The sequence below is a fragment of the Mytilus edulis genome, chromosome 14 (assembly GCF_963676685.1).
Source record: "Mytilus edulis chromosome 14, xbMytEdul2.2, whole genome shotgun sequence".
Classification (NCBI taxonomy): Eukaryota; Metazoa; Mollusca; class Bivalvia; order Mytilida; family Mytilidae; genus Mytilus; species Mytilus edulis.
Window position 1 is genome coordinate 36284412 of NC_092357.1, and position 19266 is coordinate 36303677.

The 19266-nt window shown below is 31.8% G+C and overlaps 1 protein-coding gene across 1 annotated transcript; it reads left to right on the forward strand.

The window, feature by feature from the left end:
• The first annotated feature begins 4041 nt into the window (after positions 1-4041).
• LOC139504163 (E3 ubiquitin-protein ligase TRIM71-like) lies at positions 4042-5712 on the forward strand. The gene has a single exon (XM_071294226.1). It carries the CDS (start codon positions 4042-4044, stop codon positions 5710-5712), a length of 1671 nt encoding a protein of 556 aa, XP_071150327.1.
• The last annotated feature ends 13554 nt before the right edge of the window (positions 5713-19266 follow it).

The window sequence follows — 19266 nt, forward strand, 5'->3', positions numbered from 1 at the left end:
TTGGTTAAGGAAGGGTTGAGCGCTCACAAACACGTTTATCCAAATTGCTATATATATATGTGTCTACCCCAAGTCAGCTATTCCATGATTGCATTTATTAAATTATAATCAATTGGACTCTCTTTGATTCTGTTATTATCTTATTTGCAAGTATACCATGTTTCCTTATTCAAATAAATTGAAGGAATTGTTTGTTGAATAACAATTTCACTGTTTTTTTAATAATTGACAATACATAATATTTCGCATTCCTGGTTTTTTTACGGATTCTCACTAATGTTTAAATTTCAAAACAAATTCAATTTGAGTTACAGAATACGATTGATTTTTGTTCACAGTTCATCGATCATGAAATAAATTGAAAGATTTATGCTGTTCATATTTATGTTCTTTTTTATTTGACTTAACAAACATTTTTTCACACACGTTAAGTTACCGTTGTATCTTGCGTTCGAATGAAATTATTTCTTTTTAAGATTTTCTAAAACAACAATTTCAAATAAAACCGACGTTTTTATCACCAATAAACAAAAACAGATTATCATGCCGTTTTGACGCTGTAAACAATACTTCGAAAATCATTTGCCGATTTCAAAATACAAACAACTTACTTTGGCTCGCAGTTCAGTATTTTTGTGATTTTACTTTTTTATAACGTAATAGGCTTTTTTTTTAGAATTCATTGACTATATTATTGTGGTGACGGACAAACGTATCGGTTTTCATTTTTGGTGTAAAGTGTTTTTCTCTTTAGAAAAATCAATAGATAAGGCATCCTCATCGATTTTTATTAGGCATCTTACAGGGAACGGTACAATTTTATCGTTATTGTTTGTATTTCTCTATAACTTCCAAAAGACTTAATGTTACCTAAGGGTGTACTGAACACTTTTACTTACTTAGATTTCATTCGTTTGATTGTCATAAAATTTGTCAAAATATTACCTTTGACCAGTTGACAAAAATATGAATGTTTAAGAAATTTGAAGCACACAGTTTCCAATCATACATATTCTATTGCTGGCCGTGGTTAATAGGCGGGACTATAGGACATCTTATTTCAAACAAATACATTAAAGGATAGTGAAGGCAACTTGTAACATTTTGTAAAAAGTAAAAGTGATGACTTAATCTGATACTGACCCGGCCGTGCGATTTAAAAAAACAACAACAAAGGTACATTATCATAGTTTGTGTTTAGCAAGCGGATACTCAAACGGTTTAAAATATCGCGCTTTTAAACTATATTCTTATCATATCAAAATACTTTAGACTGTGAACTGTGAAAACGGAAAGAGATATTGTTTGGAAAAATATTGTTAACAATAAGCAGGTAAACTTTTTTATACACACATGGAGGAATTATGGTTCCTGCTCTAATTTTCTAATAATTGTATCAATCTGACTGTTGTGTTAGAAATAGAAAAAACAACGGAAATGTTGTGTTATATTCAACTTCCTTGTATGTCATTTATTTTTTGACATTTTCAATTTCAGGTTGCATTTTGTTGAAAACTAGATTTGGTTAACTTGTTTACAATATTAAACAAGGCATTGTGTTTATTCACATATTATTTGGCTGATTTGCACACATGCGCCAAAGGCATGGCACTACATTATGTCAGATTTGCTATCAGTTATATACTACTGAATAATATTTTGCACTAACTGACTATATACTTTGTTATTCAATTTATTTTTATCAACAATTATTTTAAATGGAGAACGAATTGATATACGTGTTTCAGAGGCCGAATAATGAATCTTGTCAAACATTCTCCTTACATAGTGCTGTATTCCGTATTCTATTAGGACATAAAAACCCAGCAAAAATAAATGACCATGCAGTTATATTAGAAAATGTACTTAAACACAAAATATCGGTCAATAAAGAAACGTGTCCGCCTCGAGCTCAAATACTCCACTGTATATCCCTTTATACATGTATTATTTATTTACTAGAAGCTTAAGCTAGGTTCACACTGCCGATTAGATCAACTAGATGATCCCGATTGTTGAAATAACCATAACTTATCGTAAAAAAATCTTGATCGGGCCTGTTTACGACTTAGACCCGACTGCTATCCGACTGTAGACGACCCATTCTCGACCATTCACGATTCGTTAACGATTCCATCACGACTCAAACCCAACCACTTATTGCATACATATTCGATAATTCCTACCAATTCACGATCTCTTTACGATATTTACTCGACTAGCTACACCAAATAAACTGTACACGATCTCATCGTATAGGGTTGAAGGGATAGTCGGGTATTGGTCGGATAGGTACAATTTCAGTTTAAAAATTCTGCATTTTTTTATATGACCCGCTGCATCAGAGGGGACATTAAGTGTTTCCCTTGTCCGTCCGTAAATTAGTAAACGTACGTCCCAACAATAAATTGCCGTTCTCTAATCTTTTTTGGCCTAAACCACATTTAAAGAAACATATGCACCATGCTTACGTGCATTACCATCAAAGACATGCATGTATCAAGTGCACAGGGTGGCGTCACATTTAAAGTTATTGGGTAATGACTCTTTATAACGTTATATATATGCAAACTGGGCTATACTCTGTGCCATATAGACACATTCTCCGTTTATTTGGTTAGATCCAGTAGTTCACAGAAGGTCTCAGTAAAATCAAACTTTTAAAATATCTACATGGAAAAGAAGCAGTTGGATTAGTGGGCAAAGTGGTTAGACCTCAGAGACAGGTTAATAGCTGTGACGGAGCTTTAAAGAAGAACAAAAGGCGTAGACAGCAACAGCCGCCGAGAAATCTAGGTGAGGCAGTGGCCGAAACGGCGATCACTGTGTGGGCAGTATAAAGTAAAATCACAAAAATACGGAATTCCGAGAAAAAATCATAACGGAAAGTCCCTAATCAAATTGCAAAATCAACAGTACTAGAGACTTGCAAGAGAGCAACAAAGAGGAACAAAAGGTTTATAAAAACTTCTTAAGAGTAAAGTTAAACGCTGGTATATTATGGGAGTTTTAATAAAATTTTCCTAAAAATGACACAACAGAATCAGATTTGTCACTGGAATTAAATATTAATGTTAGATAGAAATATACATAATTTTTATCATCCCCTTTTCCTTGTTTTCTGACATGCAAATCAAGCCAACTGTTGTGTCATATATGTGCATATGTTTGTAATAATTTATTTCCCAAAGATTTGATATCAATTTGTTTAAATTGTTAAATATATTTCTGTTTGGTGTATCCATGGCAACAACCTGCTTGTTTTTGCTAAAAAAATATTTCAAAAAGGGGATAAATTAATATTTCACATATTTCACAAACATTTGTCCAAAAATCGAAGTTCAATCCCATGGACTGATACTTTTTTTCTGCAAATGAAACTACATAACAACACATAAATAGATGGTATGATACTAAACCCCTAAAGGGAAGGATTGTGCCTGATGTTCATATGATAAAATCATAATCTTTCAGTCAGTTTAATTGAAGTCTGGAGCTGGCATGTCAGATAACTGCCAGTAGTCTGTTGTTATTTATGTATTATTGTCATTTTGTTTATTTTCTTTTGTTACATCTTCTGACATCAGACTCGGACTTCTCTTGATCTGAATTTTTATGTACGTATTGTTATACGTTTACTTTTCTACATTGGCTAGAGGTATAGGGGGAGGGTTGAGATCTCACAAACATGTTTAACCCCGCCGCATTTTTGCGCCTGTCTCAAGTCAGGAGCCTCTGGCCTTTGTTAGTCTTGTATTATTTTAATTTTAGTTTCTTGTGTACAATTTGGAAACTAGTATGGCGTTCATTATCACTGAACTAGTATATCTTTGTTTAGGGACCAGCTGAAGGACGTCTCCGGGTGCGGGAATTTCTCGCTACATTGAAGACCTGTTGGTGACCTTCTGCTGTTGTTTTTTTCTATGGTCGGGTTGTTGTCTCTTTGGCACATTCCCCATTTCCATTCTCAATTTTATTTCATTCTAAATGTTATATAATAAGAATTTTAATATTCTTTTCTTTTTCTTTAAGGCAGTACAAATGGCTTCTGGAATCCAAATACCATGTGGTCCGTGTAGTTTTGATGACGTCACAAAGGATGCAGGGAGATGGTGTGCTAATTGTGAAGAAGGATTATGTGAAGAATGTGAAAAGTCTCACAGAAAAAGCAAAACATCAAGAAACCATAAGGTTATTTCAATTGAAGATTACCGCAAGATTGAAAATGTGCTTATCTCTCAGGTCTGTGATCACCATGGAGAAACCCTTGAATGGTTCTGTAAAAGTCACGACGAAGTCCTCTGTGTTGTTTGTGTCCCTTCGAATCACAAGGCATGTTCTGAAGTAACACCAATTAAGGATTATACCGCAAGTTCAAGGCAATCAACTGCACTAACTGAACTTGAAGAAACTATTGAGGAAACTCTGTGCAACGTAAAACATTGCGTTAACAATCGTGATTCCGCTATAAAGAAAATAGAAAAACAAGAAATTGCGGTGAAAACCATGGTTATTGAAACAAGAGTGAAAATAAACGGCCAATTAGACAAGCTTCAGGAAAAATTGTTACATGAACTTAGATCATCATCTGCCTCTTGTAAATTGAAATACACGAAAATCCTTCAGAAGCTAAAATCAACAGAAGAAATGCTTACAAAACTAAAGCAACAAACACTATATATGAAACAATTTTCTTCTGACATACAAGTGTTTCTTGGAACGCGTCAGGTGAATAAGCGGATCGCAAGTGAGATCGAATCCATCAAGAGAGAAATTAGTGTAACCAAGGACTATACATTAAAAATATCTATCCAAAGCCTTATCGAAAAATTATCAAACGAAGTTGAGGAGTTTGGTAGAATAACAGTTTTGGAATCCGCCACCGACCTTGATTTTACAGACCAAAACATTGGTAAAGCTCAAATTGAGATCAACGTCCCGAAGTCAAGAAATATTTCCGACATAACGCTCCAGCTAATTAGATCTTTTGAAATGAAGAGTGAACACAACGTATATGTCTCATATTGTGTCATACTGCCTAATGGTAATTTATTGATGGCGAGTCACACATCAGATAAATATCTATTCGAATACAGCAATACAGGAGAACATATCCGTGATATTCGAGTTTCCGGTCCGCCATACGATATTGCCGTGATAGATCTTGATCGCATTGTTGTGACGTACGGGTCCGCATCATACCTAGAAATAATGAATTACAAAACTTTCATCGTTGAAAAGACAATCAAATTGGAAAAGAGTTGCGTGGCAGTATCTCACGAGAATGGGAGGCTGTACGTAGTAATTGGGTACGATACAATACAAGTTGTCGATTTATCAGGAATGAAACAGAATATGTTTAAAGTAGCGTCACATTCCGTCACAACTATCAGAGACAAGATATTCTACACAGATTACAGAAATCACAAAGTACATTGCTGTCATTTGAATGGAGAAGAGGTATGGCAGTTCAAATGTGACAGCATTAAATGTCCTGACGGTATAACAGTAGACAATTACAATCATGTTTACGTTGTAGGTCATACATCTAATAATCTAACAATTATACAACATGACGGGAAAGACAGTAAGACATTACTGACAGAATCAGATGGACTGAATTGTCCAAAATCTGTTGACTTTGATTCAGACAAAAAAACGTTACTTGTATGCAATCCAGACGGAAATGTATCACTATACAAAGTTGTTTAAAATCGCTCTAAAAATTGCAATTTACATCCCAAAAGTGAACACTATTGAACCGTATTTCGCTTTATAATATGACTTGTTTTTTTAAGATTTTGATTTATGTTGGAATATGTCGGAATATGTAGTATAGTGTCAATGCTAGTTTGAAACGGCTGAACTTCACACCAAACTAAATAAGAAATAGTCAATAGTTTCCACATTTGTTTTGGATTTTTTTAATTTTTATCTTCGAACATTACTGACGCTAGTTTAATTATCGAAATGTGCTTCATTTTTTATTATTTCTTTAGATTTAAGATTTAAGTTCTAATAATCTAAACAAACCTAAAATCGGGACCATCTAACATTTGCAATGAGGAAAAAATTCCCATCAGGCACATATTATCAGATGATAAACATAAACGACAACTCTGATTCCCTGTATTTATATGTCACATGCAAAAATATTAGCTTGCTATAATCTACTTCTCGTGTAGCGGATAGTGTTTAGGTTTTATGAATATATTTTAGACTTCTGTTTGTATTTTCGGTGTGCTTGTGTTTTTTAGGTGATTTTGTTGGTCTTTGTTCATATATTGTAACACGGATTTTTGTGTCTGAATTTCTTTATGACTTTCGAACAGCAGTATACTACTGTTAGATTTGTTATTCGACATATTCATTCTAAAATTAATATCTTTCGTCTCTTTTTAAAAAGATTCATTCATGCGAAAAAGAGTTAGATGGAATACTATAAAGAGGTATTATAATAATTAGTGTCATGAGTCTAATGATCCCCTATTGCATAACAAAGTTTTTGTTTTATTCGTATGATTGATATTTTAGTAGAATTAAGACTACAATAACTCATCGATGATCATAATTATTATGTGCTTCGCATCGGGACGTTTCTCCTCCCGTGCATGAATTACGCGGGTAATTGAGACATCGACATATCCTATCTGTCAACCAATTCGTGATGGTTTTGTCGAATTCAGCCGTTCTATCTCAGAACTCAATTATTTTATCGTATAGGGTGAAAATGCATGAGCGTTCCGTTTTAACTGAGACATGCTAAAGATTGTACAGAGGCTTTGCAACTATTGTGACACTCGGAGTTGATGAATGTGACTATTATGGTTACAACAATATGAAAATTGGGAAATTTAATGGATGTACAAACAACAATTTAGAAACTTTCACAGGTCATGAGTCTTTAGTGGTTAAAAGTAATTTAAGTTGCTTAACTCCTATTTTGGTCTTTTTTACCGATTATGTAAGTTTGAGTTGTTTGCATTTTGTTGTTAATACAATTGAATTGTATGCGACTGCTGTACAAGTGAGAGGTTTAGCTAGCTTTTAAATCAAGTTTAATCCAACATTCTACATTAGAAAAGGCATGTACCAAGCTATGGCAGATATTATCCATTCGTTTGAAGTTTTGGAGCTCTTGATGTTGCCATTTGTTTATGGACTTATTGGAATTTTCCTCGGAGTTCGTTATTTTTGTTATTTGACTTTTTACAATGGAAACTTCAGGTATCACGATTGCCACCTTTCAAAATGCAATGGTATGTCGACATGGTCTACTTTGTTTATTTTTTTGTTTATTTTGTTTTTGTTAATTTGTGATAAAAAAAAGGATTGTTATACGAATTTGATACAGTATATATGCGGAAACATTAATATAATTTAAAATCCAGGTCAGAGAAGTGTGTTATGCAATGCTATATATTTTTTTAACTAGTAGCAATGGATTTTTTAATATTAAACACACATGCAAATCAACTACAGTTTAAAGTGTTTAGGTGTATACACTTGTTTTGAATACATTTATATAACTTACTTATAACTGATAACTGAACTGTGGTCAGACCAGTATAATATTCTTACCGTCGTCATCATCTGCATGTATGAAATTACGACTGCATAATGATTACGTAATTATATTTTAAAGAATAAGGGTGGATTGATGTATCAGTGTTGCAATGATGTATTTAATCTCTGTGCTACTCACAATATAAATAAACTCATCATAGATACCAGGACTATATTTAGTATATACGCCAGACGCGCATTTCGTCTATAAAAGACTCATCAGTGACGCTCGAATCCAAAAAAGTTAAAAAGGCAAAATAAAGTACGAAGTTGAAGAGCATTGAGAACCAAAATTCCAAAATATTTTGCCAAATACAGCTAAGGTGATCTATGCCTGAGGTAGTAATACATTTTAAATGAGCAAATATGCTATAAATGTACGCTTTCATTACTATTGAAAAGACATATAAAGCAAACGATATCTTAAATCAAAGTTAGCTCTTATGTTGTATTCTATTAAAAATAGGAACGCATGTGAATTATCTTGATATTATCTTGATTATTGCAGGGATTCGTTGTGAATGAAAGCACCAATAGTATATTGCTGATTTAATAATCGTAATATATATAGTTTTCAGAGCTGAATACGGTGCCCTTCACCTTACTGAATATGTACACTATATCGTAAATGTATAGAACAGGACTGAAAACATAATTAGAAACTCTATGTAATGTAATCAAATTTCAAATATATCAACCAATCAGACATGGAGTAAAGAAATAATTTCGTGCTACGTATTCGGCTTTACTCATTAAACGTGCAGCGCTATATTTCTAGAAACTCTCAAAGAAATTGGTTGACACCGAAACGTCTTTTTTCTGTTTACTTTTTACAAAATTCAAAAGAGCTGATGGCTTAGACGCTTATTAATTTACTGTAAAAAGAAGTGCCAATCGTCATTTAAAAGAATTTCAGATCAAGAGAAGGTATTATCTGTTCTAACGAGTAATCAAATCACAAATTTCAAATAACAAAAGTATAGGCACTTAGTCAATAGAAATAACATACTTTTTGTCCCAATCATACGCAAACAGTGACATTTAATATTAGCTACAATTAATGATTTCGATAATTCACAGGTCATAAGTATTTACTGGTTGAATATAGTGATAAGTGGATGCATTACGTATGACGACTACCACCTTTCAATATAGTAACATTGTCTGCTTGGATCATTGATTTTTTTATTGTTTTCGTTAATCTTTAATAACGAGAAAATATAACGACTTTTTGGACGAATTTTGAAAATACAATATTTCGTGAACATTGATGTGATTTGAAATCAAGGTAAATAATATTTTCTTTAAGACGCCATTTTTCTTAATGATGAAACTTAGATAGTTATACTTTTATAAATGGAAAAAAAACCATACAGTTTTTAAAGTACAAATGTGAAAATAATTGTTTTGAATTAACTGTTTATATCAATAAAACTTCAAATGAACTATAGTACTCACGCATTTAATTTTCCCTAAGAAGACACAACTCGCATGTGCAAACTATTAACAATAAGCTGATGTTGGAACGACATTGAAAGTTGTATTGGGGTTCAACTAGCTTTTAATAAATTTACCCTCGCTCTTTTAAATATCGATTTATAGGTTTACATAACTTATACAATAAAACGTACAAAACTAACTAGAACGGGAAAATAGTTCAGATCGACTGTATGAATATATTAAGCTAATATGCATAAACAAATCACAACAAAACTTAATCAATTTTAATTTAGGTTTTTTACTAGTAATTTATCTGATTATGATGCCAAAATCAAATATCTAACATTTACATATTGATAATGGCGGAGGTGCTTTTACACGAGCAATCAGCATAGATATAAATATCGTCCAAAAGTATTGTTAATAAATAACCTTTTTGCTTACCTTTAAGAAAATCCGAATGTTTTCAGAAAAAAATATACTCTGTGGTCCATGTAGCTTTGAGGGTGGTATACTAATTGTGAAGAGGGATTATGTGTAGATTGTGAAAACGTTCATAGAAAAAGCAAAACATCAAGAAATCGTCATGTTATTTCAATAGACGATTTCCGCAAGATTGAAAATGTTACCATCTTCTTGGTCTGTACACATCATGGAGCAAATTCAAGACAATCTGCAGCATTAATTGACCTTGAAGAAATGATTGAGGGAACTCTTTGCAACGTGAAGCAATGCATTAAAAATCGTGAATCTACAATATGGAAATGGAAAAACAAGAACTGGTTATCAAAACTAAGGTTCTTGAAACAAGAGTGATAATAAACGGCCACTTAGACAAGCTACAGGTCAAGTTGTTAAACGAACTAACATCCATATCTGACACTTATAAATCAAAATATATGAAAATCCTTCGAAGGCTAAAGTCAACAGCAAAAATGCTCACAAAACTTAGGAAACAAACTCTCCATATGAATTTATCTGACATTCAAGTGTTTCTGGGAACGCGTCAGTTCAATAAGTGGATCGAAAGTGTGATTAAATCTATGGAAGATGAAATTGGTCCTATTAAAGATTACGAACTTAAAGTAAAAAATCATAGTATTATCGAGAAATTTTCAAAAGAAGTTGAAGAGTATAAATTAATAGAGTATAGTGATACAGGTTCACATATCCGTGACATCCAAGTCTCTGATAAGCCGTTTGATATTACAATGATAGATCTTGATCGTATTTTTGTTACATACGGGAAGGAAACTTTCATAGAAATAATGCATTACGATACTTTCAACGTTGAGAGAATAATCAGTGTACACGATAGTTACCTTGAAAGTCTGCATGTACGTAGTAAGTGGATACAAAACATTTGTAGTTCTGGATCTATCAGATAGAGAGCTGGACAAACTGAAAGTAGCCTCTGACATTGCCCTCAACATTACAACAGACAGAATCAAGTTATTCTACACAAATGTCAACAAGAACACAGTATGTTGTTGTCGTTTTGACGGTGAGGAGTTATGGCAGTATGAAAATATATCCTTTAATTATCCCTGTGCTCTAGCAGTAGAAAAAACATTAACGTTTACGTTGTTGGTTATGTTTCAGACACCCTCACAATAATACAATATGAAGGGAAGAAAAGTAAAATCTTGCTGACAGAATCTGACGAACTGGTTCAGCCAACTGCTGTTTACTATGAAAAGACGAAAGACATATTACTTCTATGCACTGAAAAAGGAAAGATTGATTTTTACAAAGTCATTTAACAAACTTTTCGTGTCTTAACGCAGAGTTCTTTTAACAATAGAAAATCCCGTACGATATGCATTGTCTATGTTACATTAATTACGAATCGGAGTTTAGTATAATTCTACTGTTGTGATGAGTTATTACCGTTCATAACATAAACGGTACTGATTTTACTCTATTAAATTAGCTCTTTGAAAATCTCTTCATTGATATCTATTTACACTTTTTCAAAATTCTACAACCTATATAAACGTCGTTCGAGAGCTGATAAAATCACAAAGGACCAACTGTAAATTTAAAACCGATCCAGAAATTAATGGTTAAATTACTCTTTATTTCGGAGGTCTTATTTACTATAATAATTCAAAGCCATATTAGCATCAATTATTCATTGTGGTGATAAAGTTGACGTACCTAATTATATGTCAATCCTGCAACCAACATGTCTGAAAGTAATAATAGGTATCTAAGAAGTAAAATTAAATTTTTTGTCAAATACTTTGCAAACTGTTCAACATGTTCAAGATACAGTCATTTTGACAAAGACATTTTTGCCACAAAGGGATGCTCTTCTGTAAAAAGAGTGTCCGTACAAATTATCAAACTATTCATTTTGATTTAATAACCGGAATAAGGACTTTCAAGAATTGATAACGTATCCAGATATTATATATGAGACAACCATTGATTAACAGAAACTAAATATATCACTATTGATAAGCTATACTTATGTTTTGTTTTAAAGCGTTGACATATCGATGCGCACAAATTCTACCGGTTTTTGTTGTTACCTTGATGTGTCTATTTTCTATCGATTTATGATATCGAAACATAAATATCTATTTGAGATATCTTTAAAGAAAGAAAGGTCAGGAGCTTTTAGATGGAATGATTTTTCCAGTTAGATAATTTTCCGAATAGATATTTCTCGTATCACACTGCACTGAATGTGATGACTTACAACAGTTACGACATTTCATCCATGGGAACGGATATATTCTTTTTGTCACATTTTATTATATTCTGAAGCGTACAAAAAGTCTTAAATTATTGGATGCTAAAGTTTGACATAGGAAAGGACATATGACGTCAAACTGGAATGTGCAAAAGATTATATCAACAATTAGCGGAATCTTTAATCAAACACAATGAGGCTGTTGAACGTAAAATAAATAGCTGACACATCTTGTTAGAATAGGATATTGCTTGATATCAGCTCTCATTATATAATTTTAATTAAGAGTAATTATTTACCCGCCGAAGGATCGTTTAATATTATATTGAAATTAAATAACTCGAATTGATATCAAGCGATATCCCATTCTCACTCGTTATCAAATTTATTATTATTGGCCGTCATTGCGTCTAATATTTTTTAGGGGGGATATTGAATAATTATCTCATTATCTGGTTTTTAAACTATTTGTGGGATATTTTACAAGCCATTCCAGAAGAGCGGGATTAAAAAATTGGTGAAAATCTTCGATGATCGCTGAACTTGAATGTTTGCACTGGTTTAATAGAGCAACGAATCTCTGAATTGACTAAATATTTTCTGATTAATAGATTGATCTAAGAACCGAGTGTTTGATTGATTAATTGATTGTCGCTTGCTAAAAATCCGTTTGCAATTATGTCAAACATATTCAGGACGAGTATACTGTATTGACAATATAATTATCACCCATGAGTTTCTGGAAAACGTCATCATGTTCATGTCATTTTTGTAAAATAGTTGATTACATCGTTATCAATCCTTTTTATGAACTAATATCATGTAGTCAGAAGTGAACGAAAAATGTATTTTTAATCGGGTCCCCTCAATATTGATATAACTTTGTGAAAATGGTCATGATGTTAAACAAGTAGCACACACGAAGTTGTCTGACCAAAGATAAAGCATATCCTCTAACTGTATTTAAGACAAATAAACAAAGCACTGTCTAAAGTGTGTACGTTCGACGCATTTAGATTTAGAAAGGTTAAAATCAAACAAAGGGAGAGCCAATAATGTGTAAATACTCTCACTACATTATGACCAAAATGGGAATCGAGAAGTGTAGATACATCCATCTAAGCTGCAATTTGAGGAAGGATTTGAAATATAAAAATGAAGATGTGGTATGATTGCCAATGAGACAACTATCCACAAAAGACCAAAATGACACAGACATTAACAACTATAGGTCACCGTACGGCCTTCAACAATGAGCAAAGCCCATACCGCATAGTCAGCTATAAAAAGCCCCGAAAAGACAATGTAAAACAATTCAAACGAGAAAACTGAAACCCTAGTTTGTTAATAGTTTCTATTTAGGATATAGGGTTTTCTACAGTTTTGTTGTAATAGATTTGTAAGTGAAGGATACTACACCGTTAATTTTTCATTAAAAAAACAAGACGGGGTTGCGAATATCTATGGCTTGAATTTAATTCACTGCTTTCATTATTGTGTTGTCAGCTCTCTAAAGAATATTTGTTTCTGTAAAAAGTTCGTTTATGCATCGTGTGAATTGGTTTTTACGTCATAGCCACAAACAAGCACCTGTTATCTAAAATCAACCGGGATAAAACTACAACAATTCAAATAAAAAGAAATTTCATAAAAGAAGATGAAACAGTTATATTATCACACAGGTTGTGTTAAACCGACAAGATTTAAAAGGTTTGAATCTTATTCATTTGAGACATTTGACCTTTGACTACAAACAATGGTCAACGTTCACAAGATATATCTTGAGAAATATAGGAAATAGCTCGTAACATAATACAGGTAAAGTTTATTAGACAAACGTTGTGTTACTTTTTTTATTTTCTTATTACAACTTAACAATACTTTAAACTCTTTGTTATCGATAAAAAGAAAGAAATACTGGGGAATTTTGAAATATATTCAGTTTCCTTGTTCGGTTGAGTTATTTCCTTTCGTTATTTCTATATTTCATTTAATGAAAAGGCAAGGTGCCGAATAGTGTCTGTCATCTCGGAAATGGGTTTGCCTACCGTCCTTTAAAGTTTTGATCTTGTTATCTATGGACGTTTCATGGAGCAATGAGAAATTCTAACCGTAATAAATAACTTATCTGCACTAAGTGACGTGAAACCTTTTTCTATTCTTTTGATATTTTAATAAACTTTTTTTTATATATTTTTTTAAGTGTTATATTATTTTATTTGCATTTTACATTTGTTAGAGATACATAAAGTACCGATACTTTATCCCGGCCTCGTTAAAGTTATTATATAGCATTTCAGTGATAAAGTTAGTACGTGTTAGTGCACAATATATATATATTTTTCATATACTTAGACTAAATAACATATGATTTTTACTGTATGATAATAGCAATCAACTAACGCAAATTCCATATTTTTCCAATTGGTGCTTAGCGGGCTGATATGAAATGTGTATCACATGGTTCGATTGTTATCACATGCCTTCCCGTAACGTTATCGCAAGGCAATCCGGTGATACTGTGCAAATTCCGGAAAATACACATCAAAGCTACGTTTTCAGTGAAAACATCAATTTACAAAGTAGTTTACAAAACAATATTTGGATACTTGAAAGTATATTGTGTAAAATAATTTGAAAAAATACAAACTAAAAAAATTATTAAAAAAATATTAAAGAAATGCATTTTTTAAAAGTTTTAAGTATAATTTAGAAAGTTACTTTAAACAAGTTGACTTTCCCAACCAGTGTTCATTATATGTATTGTTGGATTATTTTTTTTGTCAATTCGTCCATATTAAAATATTTTTTTCTTCTCTATTTACGCATATGATAGAAAAATTTCATATCGAATGAAACTAAATTTGGATTTCGACGTCCGTGAACTTTTCACTCTTTGAACTTCTATTAACATGTCATTTTTCATATCGCATGTATTATCAGCCCTCGGTCAATATCAGCCCTCGAGCCATGCGGCTCTTGGGATGATATTGAACCTAGGGCTGATAATACATGCGATATGAAAAATGGCAGGTAATAATCTGATAATATATAGTTGTAATGACATACATGCAACTGAATAGAAATAAGATAACATGATATATTATAAATCCTAATTCATGAAATTAATTTGATTTTTGCTGCAACCAGATTATGGAATTTTTCATATTTGCCTTCTTTTTTTTATCAATATTTCATGATATTGAAGAAATTCCTTTTTAAAATTTCAAACACATTAATTTTTTTTTTTGTTTTTTTTGTTCGGATATATAGTATGTATACATGTATACAGTAAAAAGTATAATTGTTATTAAATCATTAATAGTGTATTAACTTGTATCGTTTATTGTGTATCCGTACAAAAGTGATCTAATTGGTAATATATGATGTCCTATTTTAAGTTTATCAAGTAATACATTTATTTGATCCCAAAATAATTTTAGAAATTTGCAATTAAAAAAATAGAGATCATAATATTCGATGACATGAAAAATGTTACATAGAGGAGTTTTAGATATTTTTTAAGAGAAAAGTAATTGTTTTGTTTGTAAAATGTAGTGCAGAAAGTTCCATCTTAATATTTTGAATTTATTATCTTGAATATAATAAAAGACATAGTTCAGCATTTGTTGGCTCTTGCTTGTGTTGTTTTCTAAGATAAACATACTGTCCCATTTTTTATGTCCTGTTGGTTTTTCATAATATCTATTTAAGAGGGATGTAAATGTCTTTCGTAAGAATTCCTTTTAAATGATACCCTTTTTCTTTTTCTCTTTTTAAATTTATATTCGGAGTCAATAGCAACTTTTGTTTTAATTGATTCTTATTTAGTTAGCTCTTGTTACCACTGTTATTACTTTCATTAATTTAGAAAAATCCGAAAACCAGTTAGCATGGCATGATAGTTTATCTAAGATCGTGTTTTGATTAAATTTTCTTTTATTATCAATAATGTCATTTACAAATGTCATTTACTGTTTATCCATTTTTTGAAAATGAGACATTTACCGTTTGATTATATATTTGTATTGTCCCATATAACCTGCTGTGTAATTTGTTAATATGATAGTTGATCTGATTCTTTTTCAGAAATTCACTTTATCCATGATATGGTTTATCTTAAGTAAAATTGTGGAATTATTTCTTTAAGTTCATTGACCAAATTAATATTGTTAAGTTCATTTTAAATATAGGGAATTGTTGTCGAAATTTATCAAAAAAAATTTTGGTCAGACTTTCCAATTGGGTGATAGATCTTCGTTATCGATGAGGTTTTTTTACCCAACTAATATTTATCGCTTCTAGATATTTATCTATGTTAATCATTTTTAGCCCGCCAGCATGGTAAATTTTACTTATTATATTCCTTTTAACTTTTCTGGTTAATTATTCCATATAAAACTATATATATTTTTTTTAATTTTGCTAGATATTATTTATCAATTTCGGTTACAGATGCAACATAAGTAATATTCGGTAAGTTTGATGATTTAACAAGAGTTATCTTACCTAACACAGTTAAATTTCTTTTATTCCAGTCTTTAATTATTTTTTCAGATTTTTCGTATTGTCGTTGCAAGTTTGATTTTTTACACTCATTTCATTAAGTCCAAAGTATATTCCAAAAACTTTTCTGGGTTCTTGTGTAAACTGAATGTTTTTAACCTTACTTTGATTGCTGAGCATATTCATAAACCTTCTGTTTTATTTCGGTTAAGCTTTAGGCCTGAAAGTGATCCAAAAATTTCTATAATATTCAAAGTAATTGACATTTCTTGTTTTGGATTTAGAAATAAAGTGGTGTCGTCTGCAAGCCGGCTAAATTTTAAGGTATGGGTTTTATTATCTAGTGTAATTAAAAAACCCTTGAAAATTTTTATTTAGTCTTAATCTACAAGCTAAAAATTTTACCAAACTTATAAAATAAGATCATGAAGGAATTTTTACCAATCATGAATATTTTATCCCCCTCCCCCATCTTTTTGCGTACTCATTTTTACATTCATTACTAGTATAAACAAACACAAAAAAAAACATAAAAAGGTGGCAAAATCAACTAAGAAAAATCTACTTTGTAATTATTTCATTATTTCAAAGTAGAAAATGTATAGCATGCTCATAAAAAATCTGTCACGCAATGGTTTTTTCCTTGCTGATTGTGCAACTTTCATATGACAACCTGTAAAGAATGATAAAACACTGAAGAAACCAGTTCAGGGAAAGCACTTTATCTAACAATGACTGTATAATAGACAAAACAAATACGTTTTTTTTTAGATATTGCATTCAAGAATGCTTCCAGCCCAACTATTTTCTCACCTACTCTTTATTTGATTCAAATATGTCTGGTGAGGTAAAAAAAAACAACAGATATTGATGGTATTTTATAGAATTTAAATCAACTTTTACGTGTTTTTCAGTAAATGCAAATGGCTTCAGGAAACTAAATTTCGTGTGGTCCTTGTATGTTTGATAACATCACTAAGGATGCAGGCAAATGGTGTACTAGTTGTGAAGAGTGATTGTGTGAAGATTGTGAAAACGTTCACAGAAAAGGAAAAACCACAAGAACCATATGGTTATTACAATAGACGATTACCGCAAAATTGAAAATGTTTCAATCTCTCAGGTCTGTGAGCACCATGGAGAAAGCCTGGAGTGGTTCTGTAAAAATCATGACGAAATCCTCTGTGTTGTTTGTGTCCCGTCCAAACACAAAACGTGTTCTTATGTAATACCGATAAGTGCTAACTCATCAAATTCAAGACAATCAACTGCGTTATCTGACCTAGAAGTGATGATTGAGGGAACTCTGCGTAACATCACACAATGCATTAAGAATCGTGAATCTGCTACAGAGGAACTCGAAAAACAAGAACTGGCTTTAAAAACCATGGTTCTTGAAACAAGAACGAAAATAAACGGACAACTAAACAGGCTACAGGAGAAATTGTTGCAAGAACTAAAATCAACTCACACTTGCAAATCTAAGTATATGAAAATTCTTCAGAGGTTAAAATCAATAGAAGAAAGGTTTACCAAACTAAGGGAAGATACATATGAAACAGTTTCATCTGACATACAAGTGTTTCTGATAACGCGTCATGTGAATAAGTGGGTCGGAAGCTAGGTAGAATCCATCAAGAACGAAATAAGTGTCACGAAGGACTATAACTTAAAAATATATATTTGATGGCCTAATCGAAAAATTATCCAACGAAGTTGAAGAGTTTGGTAAAATAATGGTTTCAGAATCCGCCACCAATCTTGATTTCAGAGACCCAAAGTTCGATCAAGCTCAAATTGGGATCAATATCCGACATAAAGCTTCAATTGATTCAATCATTTCAAAGAAAAGAAAAAGTAAAATCAATATTTCTGGTTGCGTCATATTGCCTAATGGTCATTTATTGCTGGCGAATTCAACAAACGAAAATATATTAATAGAGTATAGCGATACTAGTAAACATATTCGTGATATTCAAGTCTCTGCCAAGCCGTTTGATATTTCCGTGATAGATCTTGATCTTATTGTTGTTACGTACAGTAAATCCAAAATATTAGAAACAATGAATGGCAATACTTTCAACGTTGAGAAGAAAATGAGTTTACAAAACAATTGCTACGGAGTATCTCACGAGGATGGGAAACTTTACGTAGCAAATGGAAACGGCGTATTAGTCATTTATCTCGCAGGAAAAGAAATGAAAACATTTAAAAAAGGATCTCAGTGTATATTTTACATAGTCGATCAGGGACAAGATATTTTATACAGATTACAACACACACAAGATACATTGTTGTCATTTGAATGGGGAAGATATATGGCAAAGCAAAATTGACAGCATTAATTTTCCTGTCGGTATAACATTAGACAATTACCATAACGTTTACGTTGCGGGTTGTATTTCAGGCAACCTAACAATAATACAACTTGACGGGAAAGACAGTAAAACATTACTGGCAAAATCGGAGAAATTGAGTTACATTGTATCCGCGAGTTGTGGACTTTGATATGAATACCAACACATTACTCATATGCAATGAAGGAGGAAATGCTGCGTTGTACAAAGTCGTTTAGAACTTTTAACATGCAATTGATCAGACCTCTGTTTTTTAGAAATTTTATCATAAAAAGAGAATGACATTTTATTTTCAAAAAAGTGAAAATTTTGCTTTTAATATGAGTTTTCGTGAACAACATATCGTTAAATGTTGCATTTTTTGTGTGTGTAAGGATAGGATATATCTGTTTTGTTAACGAGTGATCGATTTTGAATTTTACTGTAATTATTCCCCACCTACGATTGTAGAGGGGCATTATGTGTTCTGGTCTGTGCCTCCGTTCAGGTTAAAGTTTTTAGTCAAGGTAGTTTTTGAAGAAGTTGATGTCCAATCAACTTGAAACTTAGTACACATGTCCCCATGATATGATCTTTCTAATTTTAATGCCAAATTATAGTTTTGACCGCAATTTCAAGGTCCACTGAACATAGAAAATGATAGTGCGAAGTTCAGGTTAAAGTTTTTGGTCAAGGTAGTTTTTGATGAAGTTAAAG

Bases quoted from the DNA above. Each gene is read 5' to 3' on its own strand.
- LOC139504163 (XM_071294226.1), top strand. From the start codon at position 4,042: ATGGCTTCTGGAATCCAAATACCATGTGGTCCGTGTAGTTTTGATGAC.